At 39.7% G+C, this 27947-nt stretch overlaps 2 protein-coding genes across 7 annotated transcripts in view; one reads left to right on the top strand and one right to left on the bottom strand.

The window, feature by feature from the left end:
* ACSL5 (acyl-CoA synthetase long chain family member 5) overlaps positions 1 to 10028 on the top strand; it is a 42824-nt gene extending 32796 nt beyond the window's left edge. For all 3 annotated transcript variants that reach the window (XM_006742762.3, XM_031038503.2, XM_031038502.2), the window contains 10 exons: positions 2214 to 2348; positions 2818 to 2913; positions 4936 to 5008; positions 5284 to 5372; positions 5666 to 5782; positions 6820 to 6963; positions 7607 to 7708; positions 8203 to 8274; positions 8648 to 8794; positions 9756 to 10028. In XM_006742762.3, the coding sequence (XP_006742825.1) occupies positions 2214 to 2348; positions 2818 to 2913; positions 4936 to 5008; positions 5284 to 5372; positions 5666 to 5782; positions 6820 to 6963; positions 7607 to 7708; positions 8203 to 8274; positions 8648 to 8788 (969 nt within the window). In that variant the 3' untranslated portion in view covers positions 8789 to 8794; positions 9756 to 10028. The remainder of the gene's footprint in view (positions 1 to 2213; positions 2349 to 2817; positions 2914 to 4935; positions 5009 to 5283; positions 5373 to 5665; positions 5783 to 6819; positions 6964 to 7606; positions 7709 to 8202; positions 8275 to 8647; positions 8795 to 9755) is intronic.
* A 325-nt stretch (positions 10029 to 10353) lies between these two features.
* ZDHHC6 (zDHHC palmitoyltransferase 6) lies at positions 10354 to 27926 on the bottom strand. Of its 4 annotated transcripts, XM_031038504.2 has the most exons (12): positions 27667 to 27926; positions 26186 to 26666; positions 24549 to 24640; positions 23178 to 23337; positions 21616 to 21777; positions 19892 to 19945; positions 14966 to 15133; positions 13892 to 13933; positions 13064 to 13209; positions 12926 to 12972; positions 11784 to 11898; positions 10354 to 10525 (listed from the first exon to the last, which is right to left on the bottom strand). In XM_031038504.2, the coding sequence occupies exons 2-11, from the start codon at positions 26450 to 26452 to the stop codon at positions 11795 to 11797; spliced, it is 1242 nt and encodes a 413-aa protein (XP_030894364.1). In that variant the 5' UTR covers positions 26453 to 26666; positions 27667 to 27926; the 3' UTR covers positions 10354 to 10525; positions 11784 to 11794. The 4 variants fall into 4 exon arrangements, with proteins under 4 accessions (XP_030894364.1, XP_081679654.1, XP_006742826.1 ...); XM_081823528.1 differs by lacking the exon at positions 10354 to 10525 and having other exon boundaries at positions 11286 to 11898; positions 27655 to 27926; XM_006742763.3 differs by lacking the exon at positions 10354 to 10525 and having other exon boundaries at positions 11286 to 11898.
* Between the last annotated feature and the right edge of the window lie 21 nt (positions 27927 to 27947).

Raw genomic sequence — 27947 nt, 5'->3', positions numbered from 1 at the left:
TTTTTTTTTTTTAAAGATTTTATTTATTTATTTGAGACAGAGAGAATGAGAGACAGAGAGCATGAGAGGGAGGAGGGTCAGAGGGAGAAGCAGACTCCCTGCCGAGCAGGGAGCCCGATGCGGGACTCGATCCCGGGACTCCAGGATCGTGACCTGAGCCGAAGGCAGTCGCTTAACCAACTGAGCCACCCAGGCGCCCCTAACCCCAGTAGTTTCTGATCGCTTCCCTGCTTTGGGACATAACATGTCCCCAGCTTATCTTTAATGTTTCTCACCCAAGTCTTGGATTGTCTAATCTTCCCAAAGAGTCCTTGGAACTGGGCTATGAACCCAGGCAAAATAGTAATGGAATCCAGTCTCTTAACCAGGTGTTTGATCACTTCATAATTCCATAGGCATGGGAGCCCTGGGGAAATAACACCACATGGCCATTCTAGCTCTCCCCTTTAACATGTGAATCTTAGATACTATCCTGGGGCTTCAGTGATGGGGCAGGCAGCATTCTAGAACACAGATGACCCCGGAACACTGAAAGTGCTGTTTTTAACATAACTGTTAACAATCCTAACAGCTCTCAGCATGCTGTGGAATTATTTGGTGGTTATTACGGTTTTGTTCATGTTGTTAGACATTTTTACTTTAAAAAAAAGATTTATTTATTTGATAGAAAGAGAGCACATGAGCAGAAGGAGCAGAGGGAGAGGGAGAGAGAATCTTAAGCAGACTCCATGCCAAGTGCAGAGCCCAATGCAGGGCTTGATCTCATGACCCTGAGATCACGACCTGAGACAAAACCAAGAGTCGGATGCTTAACTGACTGAGCCACTCAGGCGCCCCAGACATTTGTACTTTTTTTTTTCTTTATAAAGCTCACTATATTTCTTTAAGATTTTATTTATTTGAGAGAGAAAGCACAAACAGGGGGGAGGAGCAGAGGCTGAGGGAGAAGCAGACCCCCCACTGAGCAGGGAGCCTGATGTAAGACTCGATCCCAGGACCCCGAGATCATGACCTGAGCTGAAGGCAAACACTTAACTGACTGAACCACCCAGGAGCCCCACATGTTTTTACTTTCAATAGTTTTTTTGTGATATGGTGATACTTAACACAGAGTTTACTTTTGTCACTTATTTTAAAAATGGAGGACTTTATTAGTGTGAGTCTCCAAATTCCAGCTTTTGTCAGTGACTTATTAGGAGGAGATTGTCTTGTGAATAATGAAGATAAATCTCTTAAGGTTGAAAGAGGTATCAGGAATGACTGGATTCTACTTGAGAGTAGATCTTAGAGCTGGTGAGACATTGGTAAAATTATGGTATAAGCATGAGCAGATGCCTAGAGCCTAGAGCACAGTTGGCATTAGGAGGTGAGGTTGAACAGCTCTATTTGGCTACAGACTCAGAAATGGAAATATAAATATGGAAGGTGGCTGGAGAGTTCTCTTCCAATTTTGAACTGGAAAAGAACCCTGATTTCCTTCAATCTGACTTCCAGTAGGATGGAGTCCTGAAGGCCAGAATATGGGGTTCAGGATTTAATTTTGTAAATAAGGGGGATTTCAAGTTGTACTTGAAGCTCTCCTTTGGCAGGTGTGTTTGATGGATTAGAGTCAGTGAGGCAAGAATAAGGGAGTCTAGAGAAATAATGTGAGCTTATAAAATGGTGTCAGAATTAAGCCCAAAGGAAAGAAAGAAGTAGGAAAGTCTATTGGGTTTTGTACGGTGTGGCTAGAGGAACTTTAATTATAGAGAAAAGTGATATTTCTCCAAATTTAATGTATATAAGCATCAGAGGTATGGGGGTGGGGAGAGGTGGGGCTTGTTTAAAAAAAAAAAATCAGATTCCTAGGTCTTTCTTTGATCTTTTAAAAGCCCAAAAGGTATTGCCCATTGAGCTGTTTTTTTATCTAGTATTCCCAAGTGATTTTGGTAGGCAGATGCTGCGAACATTTTGAGGACATGCTTTCTTAGTTGTCAAAGTTGTTTGCCAAGGACAAGAAATCTGGAGGAACTAGAACTCTGTACATTTATACTCAGTGTACTTATGTCTTAGTGGGCCATAATTCTCCGGAATCGTCATTATTTAGCAACCCAGTTCATGAATGAAAGTCACTTCCTTATGAAGCAAGAAGGCACTATATCTTGCTCACTGATGAATGGCTTTGGTGAGTATCTCCAGTTGGTTTTGAACTAAGAGGAGCTATCATCTTGCAGGTACAAAGTGAAGCCAAGACACCCTTCAAGAAGTTCTTGTTGAACTTGGCTATTTCCTGTAAATTCAATGAAGTGAAAAAGGGGATCATCAGGCGTGACAGTTTATGGGACAAGCTCGTCTTTGCAAAGATCCAGGTAGGTTGGCTGGGTCCTGGACAGAGCCAGGCAAATATCTGGGCTTCCGGCCAGCTTATCATACTTTACTTTTTCTCTGATGGCTGAGTGTCTCTTTAATGGTGTTTACTCTCTTGAACAACTTTGTCATTAAAGGAAATTGGTCAAAAAGCAAAAAAAAAAAAGGATTTTACGTAGGTTCTAACGCATACTCTTATTCTCTTAGTTGATCTGTTGAGATTATATGTAATGCAAAGGGCCTGAGAATATAAATCCAAGGAAATATTTAAAAACTGCAGGTTGAGTCCCAGCTATAGATGATAGTGATAAGAGCAGCTAACATTTTAAGTGCTTTTCCTCAAGGCCAGGCCCTATTAACTAGTTTATTTCTTATACTGGATAGGCTGCTCTACCCATTTAGCAGTGGAGGAAACTGAAGGCAAGGGAATAGGTTTCAGTGGCTTTTTTTTTTTTTTTTCCTACTGAACAGGCCAGCCTGGGTGGGAAGGTGCACTTCCTGGTCACTGGAGCTGCCCCCATCGCCTCTCCAGTCTTGACATTCCTCCGGGCGGCACTGGGATGTCCGGTAAGCCAAGCACCTTCTTTGAAGATAGCTTATTTCACTTTTGCACAAATAAAGCTCAGTCTTTAAAAAATGAAAACACACCTGAAGAACGCCATGGAGAAAGTCACCAAAAATCTCAAAATCAGGAGAAAATAATCCTTCTCTTTATGTATCTGTGTATAGAATCCTTTATATAAACTGCCATTAGTTCTAAAATACTTATTAAACCGTGTCCCATCAACATTGGTCCTGGTCAAATAAAGATCTACATCATTTTAGTGGTTCTGAAATGGTTTATTGGATGTACCTAAGTAACTCGTCTCCTACTGGGCACTTAAGTCACTGACTATTTTTTCACTATTATAATCAGTGAAGTGATAAGGATACTTGTGTATCCTTTAGTATTTATGCAATTACCAATTTAGGGTATTAAATCCCTGCAAGTAGGGACTACTGGGTCAAAATATATGGGTTTGCTTTGTATGTTGATGTAGATTATCACACTTCCCTCCAGAAAGATCTTGTCTTTTTTATACATTCCTGCAGATAATGCATGAAATCTTATTTCCTACATTCTTGCCAGTGTCAGGCTTTTTAAGTCATTTAAATCTTAGTCAACCAGATGCATAAAAAACCTCATTGCAGTTTTGTTTCTTTTATTAACACTGAACATCTTTTCTATCACTTATTGGCACTTGTATTTCTTCCATGAATTACTCTATTACTTTCTTGTAGAAAAACGGCCGAACGATAATTGGGTTCCTTTTCACATTGCTTCTAAGAATTCATATAGTAATAATATTAGTCTTTGTTTTGTTAGAAATATTTTTCCTAGTCTCATCTTTTTGCATTGTGGATTGCTATATAATAATTTCAAATGTTTATGTCATCAAACTGATTAAACTTCTTTGTGGTTTTTGAATTGCTTAGACAGGACTCCCCAACTCCAGTATTCCATAAGACTGCTGTCCTTCATACTTTCTGATACTCTTATGGTTTTAATTTTCTAATTAAAGTCTCTCTATTCCATGTGGAATTGAGTACAAGTGCTTGGGTGTGGAAATTCTCTTTTCTCCCCCCAGACAGCTAACTAGTTCATCCATTTGACCAACATGCACAGCACAAGTGAACTAGATCTTTGTCCTCACCACATCCCCTTGGGTATAACCACCAACAAAAAATATTCTGAATTGATGCCAAGGCCCGAGCTCCTCTACTCTTTCAAATTCGCACCCTCTTGGCCATTCTTAATACTTTCATTTCCCTCAGCCCCTAAAACCCATGGATCAGTAGGTCCTTCCCAGAAATGCCGCCTTCTCAATCTCTACAGTCTGCCTATCACAGCCCCTCCCCCACTGCAGTAGCTGAGGCACTGGTTTGCCCCGACAGCCTCTCTCGGGTCAAGGTTATCCTCTATACCAGGGGTTGGCAAACTGCAGCACAGGCCAAATCTGGCCCATTGCCTCTTTTTAGAAGTGAAATTTTAGTGGAAGGTAGCCATGCCCGTTCATTTACATGATGTCTACAGCTGATTTTGTGCTCCACTGGCAAAGCAGTTCAGACAGAGCCCAGAGGCTCACAGCACTGAAAATATTTACGATCTGGTCCTGTAAAGAAAAAGCTTGCCAACCGCTGTTCTATGTCACAGCTGGAGCCATTTCTCTTAAAAAGCAACAACAACAACAAAACACCAACAAAACAAAACAAAACAAAACACTGCTCCCGTTCTTCAGTTCCCTCAGAAGTGCTCCACAGCCCCTGGGCGTCACTTCACTTCATAACTCGCATTTTCCTATCAACTTGAAATGCTACCTTTCCTGAAATACAGTAGAAGTTTCTAGACTTTGGCCTACTTCTGGAGCCTTTTGGTTTTTGAGTGCATCCAAGTTGTAAAGATTTCGCAGCTCAGGCATGGGTCGGAGGTATTAGGACACCAAGTATCTTCCAACCTTGAGACCTTGCTTTCCTCATATCTTGCTATAGGGCGCTGCTGCCTCATGCCTTGTCTTGAGTCAGTCTCAGACCCTTCTTTGGTTTCCCCAGGTGTTCGAAGCTTATGGTCAGACAGAATGCACTGCTGGCTGTACATTTACGTTACCTGGGGACTGGACATCAGGTAGGTTCTCCACCTATTGGGCGGGAGATGCAGTGGTTGGGAGAAGGGTTCTCCCAGAACGAGGGCTTAGGTGAGATAACCTCAGTGCTCTGGACAAATGTGGCAAATGCCAAACTCAAGTTTCAGTCCAGACGTTTCTATCTTATTTATCCAGCATTGGCACCACGTAACTTTTTAGTCTTTTTCTTTTAGAGTCAATCCATCAATCTCTCAGAAATGTGCCTGGAATTATCAGTTTCATGGTTTCCCAGCTGAATTAATGTGGTGTATTCTAGGGCACGTTGGAGTCCCCCTGCCTTGCAATCACGTGAAGCTGCAAGATGTACCTGACATGAACTACTTTTCAGTGAACAATGAAGGAGAGGTGGGTAGGCTGTGCTCTGTAGTCACGCCCAGACAATCACAGTAGAGAGGTTTATGTCAGAAAGAGCACCCAACCATGAGCAGAGTTGGGTTTGACTCAAATCTTTAACAAGGAACTGAACATCTGTGAGCCTCACTTTCCTAGCCTCTACAACAGGGACTAAAATCTGCTGGTGCTCCCACTGTAGTGGGAACCACTGAATGGTTTAAAATGGGAGGAGGTGTTTTGTCAAGTGCCTCTGCTGGGAGTTGCAACCTTTGCACTGTGACCACCCTGTGCTGTCTTCTGTGCAGATCTGCATCAAGGGCAACAATGTGTTCAAAGGATACCTGAAGGATCCAGAGAAAACCAAGGAAGCTCTGGATGAGGATGGCTGGCTTCACACAGGAGACATTGGCCGTTGGCTCCCGGTGGGTGCTTCTTCAAAATTTCTGGGAGCCTCTTTTGGACTGAAGAGAACTATCTGATTATAATATGCAAGATGGGCAGAGATGTGAGTAGATTAAATCAGCTGAGGCAGCTGGGTTAGGGATGTATCCTACCTGGCTTGTGGCATCCTCATACTATGAAGAGGAGATCAGTACAGCTGAAGAACCTAGGTGGGAGATCCGTGTTCTAGTCCTAGCTCTTCCATGGACCAAAAATTTAATTCCGAGTAAGTCCCCACACTAGAGTTACAGAGGGCCATGCCTTATTAGTCACTTCCAGATAATGTCCATTAGGCTGAACTGAAGGGTAATTTCTGGAGTCTGCCTTCTTCATGGTTCCATGGTTGGTTCAGTCTGTTTTCCTACTTAGGGTGCGATCATGTAGATTGTATTTGCCACTTGTCCCAATTCTACAGTTCAAATCCCTAAGAACCTAAGCTCCTCAGATCAATTAGCTCAGAGAAATGAAGCTGCAAATGACCTCTGGTGGCTGGTCAGAGCCTCCCCCAGCCCTGCTTCAGTCCTACCAACCACAATTATTGACTTGCTTGATTAGCATTAGGACAGTGATGCTATCTCAGCCTGCTCCAGCATCTAATAGGAGCAACACATAAAAGGGAGTCAAGGAGAGGGAGATCTAACTAATCCAGAAGTCTTAGTATGTAACTCCTTCCCTATTCCTGAGAGTTCTGGAAATGGAATAATTGGAAATTAAGTTATTGGAAATTCAGAGCTGCAAAGTTTCTTCACTGGATGAGGCAACCATTTATACAACTTCAGCAGGTTCTGGGGATGCTTTCTGAGGCTCTCCACAGAGCACAAAACAGTACTGACAGGTTCTTGCTGGAAGCCGCTCCCCTCCCCTTTCCCCAAAGCTAACAAAGAGAAATGAAAGTTTGCTCAAAAGTCTCTAGAGAGATCAAGTTTACAGAAGGAAAATACCTGTGACTTTGCCACTCTATCCACTGACATCACCCATAGGGCTCAAAAACACTGATGCTGTTCTCTCTTTCATATAGAATGGAACTCTGAAGATCATTGACCGTAAAAAGAACATTTTCAAGCTGGCCCAAGGAGAATACATTGCTCCAGAGAAGATAGAGAATATCTACGTCAGGAGTAGACCAGTGTTGCAAATTTTTGTGCACGGGGATAGCTTACGGGTAATACACTGTTTTAACAATAGCTATTTTCGGGTACAGGCCATGCTGGCTCCGACAGCTACAGGAAATCTGGATAGATGGGTTTAGGATGAGAAGATTTGAGCTTATAAAACCAAAGAAGTGAAGTCACACTCCAATCCTCAAGGCAATACATACGTAAAAAAAAATTGTTTAACTATGATGCAGTCTATGAACAAGTCAATAGAATTGTTGTAACAGTTATTCTAAAGGGTAGCCATTCAATAACAAAGGGCCCCATGTCACACTTAGTTTCCCACTACAGTGGGAGTTCCTCTGGTACAAGGAACTATTTTACACATACTGTGCTTAAGCTTAACTTTTGGGGAGTGGGTGGGGTTTGGCAAAAGACAGGCCAGAGATGCTTTAGGCTTAATGCTGAATACCATTTCTTTTTGAATCATCAAATTTGAATAGAACATTTTTGTAAAAAGATATTGAGTAGGAAAATGGGATCAGAATTCCATGAAGGTTTGAAATACATGGTGAGACAAGAGTGTATAGTATAGTATATTGAACTGAGGTCTTGGGGAAGTACCTATTACCAACATAGAATCCTGCTGTCTTCATCCAGTGTGGGACACCACTATCCTAGCTCTCACATGCCCTTATTTCCTTTCTATAGTCGTCCTTAGTGGGAGTGGTGGTTCCTGACCCGGAAGTGCTGCCCTCATTTGTAGCCAAACTTGGAGTTAAAGGCTCCCTTGAAGAACTGTGCCAAAACCAAGTAAGTCTCCTTTAAGCAAGCTCTATGCACACCCCTGGGGCCCCTGGTGGGAGAGCAGAGGAGGCCCCACCAAATCAGGCACCAATGATGCCTTCCTCTTTGGAAGAACAGACTCTTCCTGCACTTGGGATAGGTGGCTGTAGCTGAAATAGATTGATGGGTTTTATTAGATTGGAGGATAGGATGGGATGGGAAGTTAAACAAAAACCCTCTATTCTTTTTATAGTATGTTCATTATGGGGGAAAAAGATTGGAGAATAGAGAATCAAAAAATGCCATCCAGAGAAAATCCCTGTTAACATTTAGATTTGCCTTTCCTTCTCATTAGCTTTTTGAGCAATATTAAGCATAAAATGTGCTTGTTTATACATATACCTATATCCTGCTTTTATCCTGATGAGCTTTTGTAGGCATTTTGAGTTGGTTCACGTTTAGCCTTTCGTTTGTCTCTTTTTCAAACCGGCCATGCTTTAAGCTGTGTTTCATATTCTTAGGTTGTAAAGGAAGCCATTTTAGAAGACTTGAAGAAAATTGGGAGAGATGGTGGCCTTAAATCCTTTGAACAGGTATGTACTACTGATGTAATCCTGGTCTCTCAAGCCATACTAGAAAGTCTTAATGTTTGGATTTGTAATAGGGTTTCAGTGTAACTTCCAAGGAATTTATTTGAGGTTTTGTACCATTAACCCACTAAGTACAAATGGCAGTGATCTTTCGTAGTTACTTGTACAATCTTTTTTTGCCATTTATTATCCATTTTCCCTTCTCGCTTCTTTCCCAAATTATCAGTTTGTGGGAATGGGCATGTATTACTGTTCTCTTGACCCTCCCACTTCATCAACCCAACTTTTCTCAAGTTCTTTACAGTATGCAGGGGGCTCTGCAGAAAAGTCTGAATCACTAATAAATGTGTGTGTGTGCACACATCTTCTCTTCTAGGTCAAAAGCATCCTTCTTCATCCAGAGCCATTTTCCACTGAAAATGGGCTCTTAACACCAACACTGAAAGCAAAGCGGGGAGAGCTTTTCAAGTACTTTCGAACCCAAATCAACAGCCTGTATGAGAACATCCAGGAGTAGATTAAGGTACTTAGAAGCTGGAGGGGGCTCAGAGGTAGCCTGCCTTGTAGGAATATGGATTAAAAACTAATCTTACGTTCATCTTCTGTCCTTCCTCTTGTCTGTTATTTTAGCTACTAAATTAATAAAAACCATAGCTTACAGCTTTTTAAAAAATGTTGGGAGAATTACGGGCGCCTGGGTGGCTCAGTCGTTAAGCGTCTGCCTTTGGCTCAGGTCATGATCCCAGGGTCCTGGGATCGAGTCCCATATCGGGCTCCCTGCTCTGCGGGAAGCCTGCTTCTCGCTCTCCCACTCCCCCTGCTTGTGTTCCTGCTCTCGCTAAGTCTCTCTCTGTCAAAAAAATAAATAAAATCTTAAAAAAAAAAAAATATTGGGAGAATTATAATGTAAAAGCTTAGCCCTGAACTAAACAAATTTTGTCCTTCCCATCTTAAATGTTGCTGATATTCAGGTTTTTGGTCTACTTTTATCAACATGCCTTTCTTCAAGGTCCACTTGTTATTCTTTGTCCCTTCCTCACAACCTCTAAGCTTTCTAAGTGACCACCACCAGCTCAAGAGCCAAAGTGACTTCTTCCTTGTTGTTTTACAGTAAACCTACCTTGTTGACAGTCCCAGCACTTAGGCCGTCCAAAAATGTTCAAATTAAGGGACCTTTAAGTTTTAAAAAGCTGTTTATAATTCATGTTTTCTAACTATTCCTCAAAACCACTGATTAGATAGGTTAATCTTTTAACCTATCACTAATATCAATCATACCTTTAAGACTACTTTCTTCTATGTACTTCTGTGTACACTAACGTCTGTCCACAGAAGGGAAGTTTGATCATACTGAACGTTTCCTAAACTCCCTAGTTTCTCTGACTTGGGAGAATTAAAAAAAACGGGACCAAAACATGTCCAAAAAGAATGTTCACAAAGTGTTATCTACAGTAGTATCTGATGACTAAATCTTTTCCTTACAGTTTGCTGCTGAACTGGAAGCTATGGGGGAAGGAGTTTAAACTCATGTCAAGTGCACTTTTCCAGTAAATGAAGCTAGCACTGAGGAAAAACCTCCTGAACTGGGAACAAAGACCTATGGGCAAGCATGGAGCCTACACCACAGGCTTATCTTCTGGGAAGGAACCGACTGATCTTTTCTCTACTGGACTCCAGTTCCTGCTATACCTTACCCCCAGACAACACATGTTGCTTCCACTTGTAAAGCCTTGAAAATAAACTATCACAAACATGTACACTGTGGTGTGTGTTTCCTCACGGACCATGATGAGAATCAGAATCAAGGACCACTTAATCAAGTAAGCTAGTGGCTCTCAAACTGGGTTGTACACTAGAATTACCTGAGGGGTTTAAAGAGATCCTAATAATGGCTGGGTGCCACCCTAGGGATTGTGACTGAAATGGTCTGGGGTACGGCCTGGGCATCGGGATTTTTAAAAGATCCCTAGGTGATTCTAGTAGGCAACCAAGATTGGTGGCTACTAAAGGCAATGTTGAGAGGCCCAGGCCCTCTTCTCCCACAGCTGCGAATAATAAAACAAATACCAGCTGAGACCAAACTCCAACCAAGCACACGATTCATTGTTTCTTCCTTTACCATCTTTGTTGTGCTCTAAGTAGTCTTGAACAGTGTTCCTTTCTGTCCTCTAACTGGAGGTAAGGAGAATGTTCCTGGATGGTCTTTCTAGACCCCGAGCCCAGAAAAGCTGAAGAAATGTCTATTCTTGAGTATCTGAAACAAAGGGAAGACAAGAATTAACCTACAGGGTCCCTCCGTGGTCTAGCTCCGATTACCACCTTGACCTCCTCTCCTACTCTCTCTCTCCCTCACTCCAGCTGAGCCACACTGGCTGCCTTCCTATTCCTGACATGCCAGGCACATTCCAGCCTGTTTTTCTAGCTGCTCCCTCTGCCTAAGACGCAGCTATTCCCAAAGGCATATGACTTGTCCCTTCAACTGTCAAAGGTCACTTCCATCAGACCATCTTACCTGCTTTCTTCACAATCCATGACTCCATCTGATGCCTATTTTGCTTGTCTGTCTACCTTCCTACCTATCACTAGAATGGGACAGAGTCATGTTTCATTCACTGCTAAATCTCCAAGTGTCCTTCTCTTGATGTTAACTGTTAAAACCCCTAAAGGCTCAAGTTCCCTGCCTTGGAAAGAATTAGTATGGGAGTAAGTGACTTCTATAATCCTACTGTGCTTAGACAAGCTCAACATTAAGCATCCAATCCACCAGCTTAGATCCTACCATTCGCATAAGCTTCAGGTTTTGAGAGATTCAAGTGTACATGAGCAGCTGGAGCTCACTAGGTTCAAAGTTTCCCAGAATGCTGGGATCTCATGCCATTAATTCATTTACTGAATAACGTAAGACTCATGGTTAAAGATGCCAATTTCTCACAAGGTAGTAGAGCAGTTTTTCCACAAAGAACTAAGACAAACCTTTTTAATCAGCCAAAAGAAAGAGGCTAGTAAAAACTAGATTTATACAGAACATCCACTGATATTTATTTGATTTGACAAAATCTGCATTATTAAAAGACAGGTAATAAAATTTCAGCTTATATTGAATCTGACATATGTTCTATAGTATCTAGAATATTACATAAGAAATAACAACTGAGGGGGAAAGAGGATAAAAGCATCACATGCAGATGCTCCTGGAAAAGGGGGAACTACATCTGCAGGTGAGGTCCATAGTGTGCAGCGCACAAAAAAAATCCTAGAGAAAATGCAATTCACTTACTTGGGTGAAGTGTTTTTCCTTTTGGGGAGAGGAAGAGGTGACAAAGAGGGGCAGGAATTCAAAGGCATATGCAGAATGGCTTCTCCATTTCAAAATGGTAATAAAAATATTTAGATTATGGCACTAGGGCACCTTTAAGGAAAAGAACACCTTAACCAGAGTAGGCTCATTGCATAATTCTTTAGTAATATGTACAATTTTCAAGTAATGGAGAGGACTTAAAGAGTAATTTTACTTTAACAGTGGCTATCTATTTTTCTTCTCGCCCTCTGGGACTTGATCTGTTTCAGCATCACAGGGACATTTCTCCACACAGTTTCTAGGGAACCAGCCTCTGATTCGTGAAACACCTGATGGAGAAAATGAAATTAATGTAAATAGACTTAGTGATATTGCTGAGCCAAATAAGTCCCATTACTTCAAGTCAATAAGCTTTTAATTCTGCTTTACTTTTTTCCTCCTTTACCATCTTTTATAAGCATAATTTGAGGAAAAAAAAAAATATATATGTTTAAATGCTGTCTATCAAGCTAGAAAACCAGTATTTCCCAAATGCTATTAGCTAGGAAAGGTACAACCCCTTGTGGTTCAGGACAACCCCTAAGTGGAACATGGGGCGGGGGTGGGCAGGATTTCTCAGTATGGGTATTCACTTGCACATGTGTGATCGTGGTGTTTTGGGCACACTGTCATACTTCACCTGTTCCAGGGACTACCTCCCTGTAGCCTCTGTGAATTTCCTTCTTAGGTTTTTTCTAACATGTAAATTTCTAGTATCAAGGTTGACTAAGTAGTCATATGGGGTTAATCTACAATTAACCCAGTGTTTTAGGAAAAAGCATCCAGAATTAATCTTTAAAAAGGAAAAGTTCTAAAAATTAAAAAAAAATTAAAGACACAAAATTTCAATCCATTAGTTTCCATAATTTCATAGGAATATTCATTCACAGGGGGAGCAGAGGGCACAGGGGGTTGGTATACAGGCTCTACAGCTAGACTACCTGGGTTGGAGCACTGGCTCTACTTCTTTTTAGTGCGGTCTTGGGCAAGGTGCTCAGTCTCGGTGCATTCTGTTTTCCTCATCAATGAAAAGTAAATGAGGGCTGTTGGGGGCTTCACCACAAGTGAAGCGCTTCTACAAGTGCCCATCACACAGATCATGAGGAGCTCCAATGTTAGCTGCCACTAAAAAGACCTGATACATAGAAGTGCTATGGAGAAATAATATAAGAAGCCTTTTTCTGTTGCTTGATGATGTGTCTTCCTATTATGTCCCCTAATGCATGTGACACTGATTGTTTATAAGAGTTATTCCCACAAAATTTGGAATTATTACTAGCAGCCTCGTCTATTAAACATTTCCTTCCATTTCCATACCTTCTACAAAGGCATCATCAAGAATTTTATCTCCATACAACCAGTATCTGAAATATTTAAAAGATTAAAATTAGTTTTTTTTAGGCTAGATGCTAATTTCGTCATTAAAGAAGAAATTCAGTACTTTCTATCACTTACCGTAACCCTCTTGTGGCTAAAATGAATTCCCCTTTCTGTAGCCTTATTCGAGGCTCTTCAGTGCAGGGGCTCGTGAAGAAGGTTTTGATTCCTTTATTCAAAGGACAGCAGGCACCGCTGTAATCTTCTATTACTCTATACCGTACCTGGCATCAATAATTAGAAAAACAATTTAACATTTACCCCTGAATTTCTTAAATTTGAATTTAAATTGTTAAAGGTAGATCCAAAATATCAGGTGACAAGTCTTTCCCTCCCAGTTCCTTTATAGGAAGCAACTGATGTTTCTAGTTCTCCAGGCTTTTCTTACCCTGCATTTCAAGCACGTAGCTAAGAATTAAATTCTAGAGCAGTGCTGTCCAGCAGAACTTTCTGCAATGACGGAAATGTTCTATATTTGTGGTAACCAATGTGGTAGCCCCTAGACACATGTAGCTACTGAGCACTTCTAATGTGGCTAGTACAACCAACGAGCTGAATTTTTTATTTTATTTAATTTTAGTTACTTTAAATAGCCACATGTGGCTAGTGGCCATCAAACTATACAGCAGAAGTTTAAGGATGGGTTTCATACTGATGAGCTATATTGAGGATAATTATTTTTCTGTTGGCAATATAATTGACCACATTCCCTCTAAACCGCCAGTAGAACTACTTAAAAGAAAACAAAAGTGAACTGTATCAAATTTCAACAACTGTATTAAGAAACATTATTTAATAAAAGCCAACAGTTGGCTTCTACTCAAAGGCAATTTTGAAAACTATACAGAAGTGTAGAGCCTGACAAAAGGAAAAAGAAACTAGTATCATTGCAAAAATATAACTTACACTTCTGATTCTTTTGTCTGCTTTTTGTTTCAACTGTTCAATCTGTTTGGAGATATAAAAAGAAAATATGTTCTCTCGGTGTTGAAAACAGCCCTTTGCCATGAACTATACCAGAGTGACATGACAAACTCCCAATTTTCCAGCATTCACAGTTGCTGACAATTCAAAGGCCACATATTTTTTTTTTTTTTTTTTTAGAAAAGTGGAAAGTGGGTCCTATGAGAGTAGGAGCTGACATGAGGCTTTCTTCTCCATATTCTCACTGTCTTCATCTGTATACTCATTGAGCATTCGCTATGGCCCAGGAATCAGGGAGATGTGCTCACTGCCCTCATGGGGCTTCCAGGCTAGTCCTGAAGGTGGACACAGAGATTCACGGATTCTTTAGAGATAAGGTAGACAGACTGCAAAATTCATCCGCAAGTCTCCACTGAAAGTCATCATTATGACTTACTTTTCTTCAGCAACAATCTATTCAGCAATAATTTATTAAATGGTACTATATTAAATATAGTAGGGGAAATCAAGATAACTCATAATCTCTGTACCAGAATCTTGTCAAATTAAAGATATAAAAGAATTAAATAAAAATGAGACCTCATGGGCACCATACAGTAGCTACCATACAGTAGCATATGGTTAAGCGCCAAATCCAGATGAGGTGGGATTGAAACTGGCCTTGATAATTTATGATAGAGAGGAGGTCACAGAAGAGAGAAAAAACAGTGTGGACAAAGAGGTGGCAGGAATGCACAAGGAGTTCACTGAGGAAACCAGGCCGATTGTAAAGTGTGATTTCCGTTAGGGAGAAGTTGGAGGCAGTTTTAGGCCAGATTTTTAACTAAGTGAAGGGATCAGGACTTTGTCACATGTATGAAGGATTAAAGAGAAATTTAAATTAAAAGAGAAACATGATACAAGGAGTGCTTTAGGATTGTTAACTTGGATTTATTTTTGCCAAACTGAAAAAAATTGTATGATTTATTTTACTATAAAATGTCATCTGAGTTAAGGGGCACTTAAGGGGAAGAGGGTGAGACAGAAAGGAAAGCCTATTTGCACAGAAATACATACTGTTAAGCTGTACTGGTGACAGCCTTCTCTTACTGGCCACGTTAGTCCATCTCCCTCAGGGACCCCTGACCACGTAAATACCTGTTTAAAGTTCTTCCATCTACTTCCCATATCATAGGGAAAAACAAAGACTTCATCCAGTTGGTAATATTGAATTCGATCTTTAGCCTGTGGATAACAAAGAGGTAAGATGGCAGATGCCCTCTGCCTCAAACAGCTCTAAATAATACACTATTGATAGTATTGATAGTAATATACATTTATTCCTCAAATTTGTATCACTCCTAAAAATGCTTCCTCCTTCTTGTAATGTTAGTGTACACAGAAGAGAGACAAACTTGTAAGAGGAACTTGCTATATAATATATAATACCAAACTCGTATGAGATCATTCAGGAAATGTCTGACAGGGCTTATTCAGGAACAAGGATTCAAAAATGCTTATTAAAAGAGTTAATAGTGGGGTGCCTGGGTGGCTCAGCCGGTTAAGCATCTGCCTTCGGGGCTCAGGTCATGATCCTGGGGTCCTGGAATCAAACCCCACATCACGCTCCCTGCTCAGCGGGGAGTCTGCTTCTCCTCCTCCCTCTGCCCCTCCCCTCGCAAGTGCTCTCTTTCTAATAAATAAAATCTAAATAAATAAATGAGTTAATAGCTTTATTCCACATATAACAAATCCTCAATGCTCTTGGCTTTTCAGCAAAACAAAAGAATCCAGGTGTAAAGAAGGGATCTTGATAAAAAAGATTTAAGAGAAAGCAAGAGTTTATTCAGGGTGAAAGGAACTGTTTCAGGGTGTTCCAGAATGCAACAGTTGTATCCTGGGTGGCAACCACACCTGTGGGGATGGCCGGGAAAACAGGTTCCAGGGGGAATCATCATTTTCTGAAAATTATTTTTCTTTAAAAGAAACTAGCAGAGGGCGCCTGGGTGGCTCAGTCGTTAAGCGTCTGCCTTCGGCTCAGGTCATGATCCCAGGGTCCTGGGATCGAGTCCCACATCGGGCTCCCTGCTCGGCAGGAAGCCTGCTTCTCGCTCTCCCACTCCCCCTGCTTGTGTTCCTGCTCTCGCTATCTCTCTCTCTCTCAAATAAATAAATAAAATCTTTAAAAAAAAAAAGAAACTAGCAGAAATGTGCGGATCTTCTTTCGGTTTTTTATACCATTACACATGTATATATACTCACTTATCTATGCATTTATATGTACATTTTATGCATATACATAAATATTCAAGTTGCATAAATTATATTCTAGGCACTTAAATTGTTAACTTTAACTTAAGGAGATAAACTGGCTTAGAATTTCTTAAGTTTCACTGACACCTACTGGTATAAAGGTACATTATTTATTCCTACAGTAAGTGTACAAACCCAGTTGAAATTTGTATCAATTTTAGTGTCTAGTAATTTCGATGAATTTTCTATAAAGTTAATCATTTATTTGTATTTTTTAGTCAGCAACAGAGTGCCAGTTTTAAAATAACTTCTAGATTTAGCATGGTACTTTATGAAGAGCCTTGGTCATTAGAAAAAAAAAAGTATTAATCTAATGATGATATATTAACTAGAAATGATACCTTGAAATATTTTATTATCAAGGGACAATATTTTAGGGAAAGGCTTCTTGTAATTACTTATAAAGTAATATTGATGTTAATTCAATTAAAACAATTGTCAAGCTACATGTATGTATGAATCTATTAACTGTGTAAATTCCCACCCAAATAGTAAAGGATAATTTATTTTCTGTTTTTATAAACAAAAGTCTCAGAGTCTTCAAAATGGTTAAGTCTCAAAGAACAGAGATTTAGGCTATTAACAAAGAAAGAGTGGTAAGGATGAGAGTAGCTTACAAAAAAGACTCAGGCCTGGTCTCTGCCTAAGAGAAGCACTCAGTGAAGTTGGGGGGATTCTATCAATCCTGTGTTAAAAGGCAACAGAGGTGGGGTGCCTGGTGGCTCAGTCAGTTAAGCATCCGACTCTTGATTCTGGCTCAGGTCATGATCTCAGAGTCCTGAGATCAAGTCCCAGATCAGGCTCTGCGCTGAGTGTGGAGCCTGCTTAAGATTCTCTCTCTCCCTCTCTCTCTGCCTCTCCCCTCTGCTTGTGCTCTCTCCCCCCTCTCAAAAAAAAGAAAAAACAACAGAGGTGTGCAATAGGTGCTATGGGAAAGGCAAAAAAACTACTTAGCTAATCTAGGGAGAGTCAAGGAAGGTTCTTTGGAAGAAATGACACCCAAACTAGGTCCTGAGGCAGAAGAAATCAGCAAAAAAGAGGAAGTGTGTTCTAGGTAGAGAATGACATGTGAAAAGATACAGAAGCATATGGTGTATAAAATAGGAGTTTTTGATTTTAGTTGGTATCAAGAATGAGATGGGGTGGGGAGAGGTAGAAAATGCAGTAGAAGAAACAGAAAAGGGGAAGACATGAAAGGTTTGATTATGTATAAGCTAAGGAGCTTGGACTTAAACCTGTATATCAGTGGTTCCTTTAAAGCATGCTTTGCACCTCTTCCAGTCCCCAAGACCTTTTCTTAGGGTTCAACAAAGTCAAACAACTTTCATTTTAATACTAACATGTTATTTGCCTTTTTCATTGTGTTGAAATTTGCAGTAGTGGATAAAATTGCTGGTACCTTAAGCAGGAATTAGGACAGTGGCACTGTGTAAGTAAACATATTCTTCACCGTTACATACTCATATTTAAAAACAAAACAAAAAACAAAAAACCAAAGTTTTACACAAGAATGTCCTTGATGATGCAATAAAAATTATTATTTTTATTAAATCTCAACTCTCAAGTAGATGTCCTCTCACTATTCTGTGTGACAAGATGGGGAATACACATAAAGCATGCCAAAGTGCTTATCTCAAGGAAAACATCTGTTTGAGCTGTGAACTAACAAAAGCTGTGTAGCCAGCTTTTTTCATATAATGCTATTTTTACTTGAAAGAATGAGTAATGAAACTAAGGTTACTGAGACTTCAATATTTGGCAGAAATTTTCTCAAAAATGAACAAAGTCAAGCTGTTACTTCAATGTAAACAACTGAGTATTTGTCAGTGAAAAAATTAAGGCTTTCAAGTGAAAATCAGAATTTTAGAAAATTGGTATCCACCACTAATGAGCTTGACAGCTTTCCAAAATAAAGGACTTTCCCCCATAAAATTGGTAGTGATATGAATGAATGTGCCAGCATTTGGAAAATCTGCATTACCCTATAAAACTATATTTTCCAAATGACCAATACTTGATGTTATAAAATCACGTATGGGTAAAAAGTCCATTCAAAGAGCAAGATGTAGTGATGGATTGAAATGTACAAGAGTACAAAACGTTTACTGATAGGGCTTCACATCTCACATACGACTAACCTTTCAAGACTATCACCTGTCAAGTTTTCATGTAGTATCAAAGAATATCCACTACTAACTAAAAAGCCTATTAAAATACTCTCTCCTTTTCTACCTACTTATCTGTGTGAGGCTGGATTTTCTTCATATACTTCAATCAAAGCAACATACCGCAACAGACTGAATGCAGGAGATGTGAGAATCCAACTGTCTTCTGTTAAGTCAGATATTAAAGAGATTTGTAAAAATATAAAACAATGCCACTTCTCCCTATTTTTTACTTTGAAAAATATAATAATTTTTAAAAATATGCTATTTATTAAAATATAATGGGCTTATTATTATTTTTAAATGAAATTATAAATCTTCAAAATTTTTCTCAGGAAATATGGCAATTACTGATAGATATCACACACATTAACAAAGGCTCTTTAGTGTCCTTTAACAATTTTGAGAATGTAAAAGGGACCTGAAACCAAAAAGTTTAAGAACCTATTGCTGTAACTTCAAGTTCACAGACTGACTGCCAGGCGGCTAAATATGTCTTATTGGTATGTTTTATTTGGCCCACAAGGTTTTTTGTTTTTAATTTGAATTGCTTGCTAATATTTATTTATTTATTTATTTTTTTAAATTTTTTTTTAGATTTTTTTTATTTATTTGCGAGAGAGAGAATGAGAGACCGAGCATGAGAGGGAGGAGGGTTAGAGGGAGAAGCAGACTCCCTGCTGAGCAGGGAGCCCGATGTGGGACTCGATCCCGGGACTCCAGGATCATGACCTGAGCCGAAGGCAGTCGCTTAACCAACTGAGCCACCCAGGTGCCCTGCTTGCTAATATTTAAAAACAAAAAAGAGATGTCACAGAAATCCAGATCTCTTACTTTTCTAGAAAAACAATTTCAGAATACTGAGTGAGTACCCCCCCATAGTAACAATCAATTTCATCTGTTAGGCAGCTCTAGTACACAGGCTGGCTCCTGTCCCCTAAGTTATCTGCCTGGCCGCCATAGGCATTTGGGTTTATAAACCCTGCTACAATGATGGTGAGGCTCTGAGAAGCTTTAAGCAAGGAGCAGAGTAGTCAGACTGACTTTTTACAACAGAATCACAACAGATGGGATGAAGTATGTATTAAAGGTTGTGAGGTCTGTAGCAAGCTATGCTGTAAGCCCTACCTGATAGGGCTTATCAAGGTTTTTTTAGTCCTAAAGCACTGAAAAAAACTTGATGGCACCTTGGTAGGAGAGAAGTTCCTTTCCAGATGGTTTGCCTTAACCCCTAATCTAAGAAAGAATGGCGAAATGGTTTAATGTATGGCTTAGCCTTCTTCAGCAACTCAGGGTGAACAAGAAGCAAATTTCTGTGGGAGTTATATTAAACCAAGAATGAATCAAAATGTTTCTTTTCTATATTTATCTTCTGTGTGGCATGCAAATGACTTAAGAAAACCATCTGGTAGTGAGGTTTTCACTTCCAGGCATTTATTAGTTAATCTGGCCTATGAACTAATTTTATTTTATTTTTTCTGAACTAATCTTTATTGAGATTAAGGAAACAATTATTAAAATTTACCTTTTCTTCAATCCATGATTCAATAGAAGTTTTGTTTCCGAGAATTATTTTCATCTGAAAATTAAATGATAAACAGTAAAATTTTATGATAAAACTTTGGTTCATTTAAGATTATCATCTTCGTAGTAACCCTATGAGATAGTTTTTATTGCTCCATTCCACTGATGAAGAGACCAGGATAACAGAGGCTAAGTAACACACTCAGGGTGTGGTCCATCTGACTCTAAAGTTCTTGTTCTTAAGCACTGCACTATAATGCCTCTCCACAAAATGATTATGGCAGTCCATAATCAAATCTGAATCTACTATTTTAATAAAGCTTCATGTTTTAAGTACTATCTTCTGAACAAGGTTTCCAGAGTATTAATGAAACACTGATATAATCCATTTAATCAGTACTTGTGCATTTTGCTATTAAAATCTCTTACCACAATCTTTAATTAACCTTAAGTTTATCATTAATTTATTTACTACAAGAAAGTGACTCAGTCAACCCAGATATTCTGCTTGCCTTAAAAACCAAATGTATTCAGTCTTGATTCTATTAATCAATTTTCCTAGCTATGACTAATTCCACTTATGTGAGCTTTTACACCACAGGGTTTTAGTTTATTTCTAATATGATTCTTAATTAGAGGCATTGGGGGAATTTTTTCAAAGAATTTGATCCCAGGCTAATAGAAAACATGAAGTATAACCAAACCCAGCATATTTTAAAACTATGAGTTTAAAAGGGTTGGGTGATGCACCAGAGTCCTCAAGGCCAGCATTTTTGATTCTATGAGAGGTGTGCGTTTCCTTTTAGTCTGGCTGTGTCCACAGAAACAGTGTGGCACAGTAAAAACACTCATGGGCAAGGAGTCCTCATCATATTCCTAGGGCCGAGCACACCACCACCTGGCCCACAGTGGACCTTCAATTAATGAACAAGCTAATTAGATGAATGGAATGAGTCATAACTGTTTTGTGATCTCTTCAAGGCCACATCCTCCTCCGTGTTCTCAAAGCACTTTGTACGTAAATCTATGATACACACATGAGCCAGTATTAGTTTACTAATTAGGTTACTACTAATTGTGACTTCCCTAGGGGCAGGACGCTTTTCATTTTCATTGTTGTAGCCTCTGAAATTAGCGGAATAATTCACCAGAGTAGGCATTAAATAGCACCCGTACCATAGGGTTGTTACTGAAATTAAACGAACTCCTACATGTGATGTCCCTAAAACAGCGTCTTGCACATAGTAAGTGCTCAATAAACGTTGGCTGTGTTATGATGATGATTAAATACATACCATCATAAAACAGCTTACTGAATACATGAGTGGGTGATCTTGGGTAAAGTCACTTCACCTTTCTGTGATTCAATTACTCATCTGTAAGGAAGGGAAAAATACTCCTCTTCAAACTCCTTCTGGGGGTTGGTGTGAAGATCAAGAGAGACTATAATGTGAGAAGAGCTTTCCCAACTATAAAGTGATATGTAACTCTAAGATAACATTTTAAAAATTAAATCAGTTACCTGGAAGTTCTGGCAAAGTTACTTCAAAATGATCTGACTAGTACAGAGATTATCTGTACTAGATATCTGACTAGTACCTTGATGGAATAGGTAACAGTAATTTCCATTTCATACTGTACACTTAAATGCAGCCTTTATCTCTCTCATTATAAGCAGCCCCAGTAAGTTGACAACTTTTAGCTAGAGGTAACCAAGAAACTTACCTGGATAAAAAACAACATCCCAACAGCTATGGTCGTTCCTAAAGCTAATCCCAAGGCAAACAAGGTGGCCGCAAATGCTGCTAATCCAAATGGAATAATTGGAAGAGGATCTCTCCGGGCTGCACTCATATCAATCTTTACCGTGTTCCACCCAAAGGAGAGCTACAAACAACAACACACACTTGAAATATTCAGTTGTCATAAATGCTCAGTCTGTACTGGAACATCTAAAACAACTTGATCAAAAAAGATCAACAAATGATAACCTGAAGTTGTGGCTAAAAGCAAATGAATATCTAATGCTTGAACTCATACTGATATGCAGGATATCATTCTTGGTTATTTTCAAATGTTACTTTTTGTTTTTAATTATTTCCTCAGGAAGTGTAAGGCATACCCCACTAACATTAATGTGCATGAACAGCATGAGACATCGATCTAAATTGTAATTGTGGCATCCATCTTCTCCTTGCTTCTCACTATTTACAGCAATCTTCCACAGCAAAAAAACCAGACAGCCTAGAATTTAGTAGTTGTTTCTTCCCTCATGTGCCACAACCAGAGGTTAAAAACTGGCAAAATGCAGCCAAACATGCCCTGCAGATGCCTACCGCTTGGCTTGCAAAATGTTTTAAAATATTCAGCCAGGTGCCAACATTTAAAAATCAGGAGATGTTAAACAAAAAAGTCCAGATTTTCTGATTTTTTCTGAAACACTAGAAGATCTAGTATTACTGGACTAGGTTTCCAAACATCAGAAACTGGCCGAGGTGAGTATGGGCTGTCCCACCTGTGAGGGGCATATGTTCTCCAGGTGCTACAGTCCTTTTAGGCCTGTGAAAATCATTTACCCACCACACTTCTTTAGGGATTGAATTTGTGACCCCCGAACTTTATCTCCTGACTACTTGCCCATAAGTCAACCTAATCTTCTGGAGGATATTTTAGGACACATGCCTGTTCCATGAGCTACCTTCCAGGGCACTGGAATTAGAAACGAACAAAACAACTGCAACTTGCCACATGAATTAGATGGAAATAGAAAATATTAGGGCTGTCTTTTTCTTCTTGTTCCTTTTTTCCCTCTAATTATTCTTACCACAGCTACAAAGTGTGAAATCAAATTATATATACAGTAATAAAATATTATCAACTTCAACTACAGCTAGTAAGGTAAGTTTCCAAAACAAAATAATTTTTCCTCATCTTAAAAATTAAGTGCTGGGGCACCTGGGTGGCCCAGTGAGTTAAGCAGCTGCCTTCAGCTCAGGTCATGATCGCAGGGTCCTTGGATCAAGTCCCACGTCGGGCTCCCTGCTTGGCAGGGAGTCTGTTTCTCCCATTCCCTCCCACTCATGCTCTCTCTCTCAAATAAATAAATAAAATCTTAGGAAAAAAATTAAATTTTAATACTTTAAAAAAAAAAGAAATTCATATATAGGTAAAGCAAAGTTCTGTTTCCCAACCTAAATCAGAGAAATCATATTTCCAAATGGGACTTCTTAAATAATCATAACTACCATTTAATTTGGCATAAATGATTTTATAACACAGTCACTTACCCGATTATAAAGCTGTGTATACATAGTCATAACAAAAATGAAGGCAGCATGAATACAACCCAGTGGTGCTAAAAGGAGAAACAGTGTGAACGAAGCATGATTTTGGTAACCACAACAATTGTTGATCCAAGGACAGTGATGGTCCATCTTCATCACACATCTAACAAGAAAAATTTACATAAAACATGAGGCAGAAAATCCTGTCTACTTTAAATAATTTTGGTCTTCAAAAGATCATGCAAATAGGAATCCAGCATGTCCATGAGTCTCAGAGGAATTATACTCCATGGAACAGAAAGCAAAGTCTCTATGAGTTTTAAACAACTCTGAACAGTGACTTCTTTCAAATTCTAAACAGCATGAGAAAAGTTAGGCTTTGTGACAGGTTCTGAGGAAAAGATGTCTGCTACAAGTGAGTTTGTTTTAAGAAGTCAAGAGGCCCACTGAGAGGTTCATGACAAAGAAATAAGCATGGGTTCCTGGTCTTTCTCTAGCTCTGAAATGCAGTGACCGGAGTACAACAAAGATTCAACAAAATCACTTCTAAATCTCTACCAGGGTTGGTTGATGGGACCCAGCAGACCTTATAACTTCCTTCCTTCCTGTTCTCATCCTTTAGATGTGGATTCTCTGAGCTAAGCAAGCTAACTATGGAATATAAGATGTGGTATAACAAGCAAAGTCTTACTGAGCTTCCTTCCCTTGTTGCTAGAAGAACATTTCCTGGCCTCACACCAAACTATATTTGCCACAAATGGTTTTCCTAAACCTCAACACTGTCATCACAAATTTCTTATTAACTGGTGGAAGAGCTGTATATTTAAAAAGGTTCTAGTTTATTTCATATTTCTTAGAGTGATTCAGTTTTCTTCCCATTAAGTTTTTTATATTACACACTAGTGACAATATGCACCTGAATTCATTTATTAGATATGCATAAAGTGTAAATGTTACTCAACCCAAATGATGGAAAGGGCAGGAGGTGTCCCTTATAATTTAGACTCAGAACAATTCTAAAGCTAGTCATGATGACAGCAGACAAGCACAATTAATCCTGATCTATGGAAACAACTTGAAGGCATAACTTTTTACTCTTGTCAGGGCAAGAAGCAAAGTAAATGTGTATTTTTTCCAAAAAGTAAAGAAGTAAATAAATAAAATCTTTTCACTTATGACAAAAAAGAGTGAGGATTATTTATTATCAAAATTGATAACTTAAGAATAAAATGGAGATATGAACACAAGTATTTTGACAATGTTTTTTATAAAGAAGCCACCTTATAGAGACTAAAACTCAGATTGACGTGGTAGAAAGAACATTAAGACCAGTAATCAAGTTGATCAGTCCCCAGTGAGGAGCAAAGATAGTACCTGTTACACTTTCTGCAGTGATGTGACCGTGGCGCCTTGTATGCTTGGCAGACTTTACAATACTGGAGGTACATGCTATCCTGAGAATCTTCCTTGGTAGCAAAACATAAACAAAAATATATCAGTTATCAGTTGTCTGATCCTAAGTAATAACATGTCAGGTCTTATGAATAAATGCTTCGGTACAGTTTTATTTTCTTTTATGGGGGGTGAGGATAAGGATGGAATCCTAACTTGCATTTCCAGTCCTTTTATTTGAAATACTTTTAAATAATGAGTTTCTGGTAACAGCTGCATTGCTCTTCCAATTACCAGAACTCATTTTTAATTTCTCTTCCCCATGCTCCACCCAAACCCACTGCCACTGATTGTATTTGGTTCTACTTTTCCAAACTCCTAGTAGAATGGGAGGAGTTCCGGAAAAAGGTAGCTGACCGTGTGGCAGGTATTTTGGAGGTGGGGATTCAAACATTGGAGCTGATACTCTTTAGGAAATCTCTCTTGCACCATTTTAATCACTTCTAACTACTTTCCTTTACGGTAGTTTCTCTCTAATCCAAACTGTCTACTGTGAGAATAATATTCTTATAACACAACTCCGATTAGGTCAGAGCTTGGCTTGAAAACCTCTCCTACTTCCCGACGGCCTAACAATTCCTCATGCATTTAAGGCCTTCCGCAATCTGCCTTTGTTTCAGCCTTACTGGTACTACGTAACCTGTTATTTCTGACTATAGGCTTCCACCACCTATCAACCTGAAATGTCTTCGTCCCCATTCGTGGAAATTTCCACTCCTCCTTCAGGTCCACAGCTGAAAAAGATCAGGTCCTTCTAGCTTCAGCAGCACTCATCCCATTCTTCTCTATAGTTTAGTTACTTACACAAGTGCCTTGGTTTCTCTCAATTATAAGGTTTTTCAGAATACGAATTTGTCCTACTCATCTCTGTACCCACTTTAAATAGTACACTACATTAGTGTTTCTCCAACATTAACATACCTAAGAATCACCTGGGGATTTTGTTAAATGCTGATTCTGATTCCTAGGTCTGGAGTGGAGCCCAAAACTCTGCATTTCTAACAAGCTATCAGGTGGTGTCCCTCAGCAAGCAATATGGAAATTCATGAGCATAAACTTTCTACAATTTTTAAAAAGCCACAAATTGATTCACACTGTACTTCCTTATGCGATGATTTTAACATTGATTTTAAAACTTTATGATTTAAGCCAGCAATTTCTAAAGAGGTTTTCTCAGTTCTGAGGGCTGTTAATGTATTACATGACAAAAGATCCTAGAGCCAAACTGCACCGTGGAATTATAAGAGGTGTATTACATGAGTATTTCTTAAATTTAGGACTATACACCCCCCAGTCCCCTTCATTCTTTTCTTTTTCCTTTAATGCAGGACAAGTATTCACTAAAATTTCTCTGGGAAATACTAATTTAGATGAATATTTTCAAACAGATACAAAATAAATTCTTTGAGCTCTAAATGATTAGTAATTAGAATAATATGCTTAGCCTCTACCAAGGCAAAAAGTAGGCTGTGTCTGATACTATTGGTTAGCAGATAAAACCATAAACTAAATATATGATTATCATTAGAGTTCCTTATCTTAAGGGATCTTTTTCTTACCGGTTTCCACCCCAAAGGAACAAAGCCAGGACCAATAAACATGGCATTGAAATAATTATAAAGAATCATGACAGTCCAGTTTATCAACATGATGAAATTCACGCTTCCTCCAGTTGTATGTAAAGGCCAATACCACAACACAGAGTCAATCATGGCCATCGTAGAACATATTGCTATAACACCAAGGGCTATGATGGGACCCCAGTGACACAGTCTCTTTAATTCTTGGAGATTTTCAAACTTGATAACTGAGCAGAATGTACCCATTTTGGTGAGGAAGAATGTCTTCCTACTTTTAGAAAATTATAGATTTCCTTTTTCTGTGCACACATTTCCATGTGCCACAAGTCCATGTGTGTTCCTTAACTGTCATGCCTTCAAGCTATGGGATGTTAATGCAGATTATGCCACTTTCATTGTTACACACTCAGAGCTGTTTATCTTAATTAGGAGAATCCAGTATCTTGGCTTGAAACCCAATCTAAAAAACAAAATGAGAAAGTTCAGTAAAAAAATTTATTATATACTATTTAACTCCAACAACCACCTAAACAAAGGCATCTCGCAAGTGCACTACTATGGGATGAGCACCTTATCAAATGCCAAAGAGAACTATTTTTATCTGATCCAAAATAGGGCTCAAGTCTGGATGGCATATAAACTGGATACATGACTCTAAAATAGTGGTTTTTATTCCTTTGTTTTCAACTTGTCAGGGAACCGTGACTGTCCCACGTTTAGTGAATGGTTTGAGGAGACAAAGAATTTTAGAGCTGGAGCAGGCTTTAGGGTTGACTGAATCCAGCTTCCTTCTTCATAGAAAAGAAATTGGCTCGGAGAGGCTAAGTGATTGCACCAAGCTCACAAGTAACAGCTGCACCTAGACTAGAAACCAAGTCATCGAACTCCTTTTACGAAGTTCTAAACTGCCTTTTACCGAGTCTCGATTTGTCAAGTATGAGCCCGACACGGTCTATACATTTGCCTGCGGTTACCCCAAAACACCAACTTAAGGATCTATTTGGGCCAAACGTAAAGAGGCGAGCGAGTGAAAGCAAAGAGAGAGTGAAAGTAGGGGACGGGAGACAGAGGTGTATGTGTGAAATCACGACTCGAGGAACACGGGAGGATAAACATGAATGAACGTTATTTGAGAAAAGGAGGAAGTGCCTCGGGAGCGAGGGACAGGGAAGGCAGAACCGCGAGCGTCGAAAGATCTGTGGAAGGATTTCTGACTGGACTGCAGTGAGTCAAGGGAAGATCTCAGATACAGGGTAATAAGGAGTTTCACGCAACAGATGCTACTGCCTTGTGCCTCAGTTCCCCGCCCGTGTCACGGAGCACAGCTTTTAGAAATCGTCACTCAGGGGAGAAACATTCTGGCAAGCGTGGTTGGTTTCAACATTCTGGAGATTCTGGGCTCACTCGGGCGGGGCGAAGACCGCCAAAATCATAGTTATATCCCTTGCCTTGACTCCCACCTCAGTCTGGTCCTTGGTGCCCGCTCCTCGGCCATCGCATTTCCGGGGCCGCCTGGGCTCACCCGGAACAGGTTTTCTCCTCTTCGGATAACGCCGTCATGGGGACCTCAGTCCAGCGCAAGCAGAAAGCAAATCCTGCTTGTAAGAGGGTGGTGTGCGGCACCTGCCGCGACCAGTCTGTCTGCCAGCCAGCGCTGTCGCCGCTGCTCTCCAGCTCCCGCCCGGTGCGCGCGGTCTTTGCGACAGCCACTTCCGGGAGGTTCGCCTCATCAGACTTCCCT

The sequence above is a fragment of the Leptonychotes weddellii genome, chromosome 6, assembly GCF_054177405.1.
Source record: "Leptonychotes weddellii isolate Sample4059 chromosome 6, ASM5417740v2, whole genome shotgun sequence".
In the NCBI taxonomy this organism is placed as follows: Eukaryota; Metazoa; Chordata; class Mammalia; order Carnivora; family Phocidae; genus Leptonychotes; species Leptonychotes weddellii.
The sequence above is the reverse complement of the archived record's forward strand: the minus strand, read 5'-3'. Positions and strand labels throughout refer to the sequence as shown.

Excerpts from the sequence above, each read along its gene's own strand:
- ZDHHC6 (XM_031038504.2), bottom strand. The coding sequence starts at position 26,452 with ATGGGTACATTCTGCTCAGTTATCAAGTTTGAAAATCTCCAAGAATTA. Across the intron at positions 21,778-23,177 it reads ATACACAGCTTTATAATCGG|CTCTCCTTTGGGTGGAACAC; the intron begins GTAAGTGACTGT and ends TGTTGTTTGTAG. Across the intron at positions 19,946-21,615 it reads GGATGTTGTTTTTTATCCAG|ATGAAAATAATTCTCGGAAA; the intron begins GTAAGTTTCTTG and ends TTTAATTTTCAG.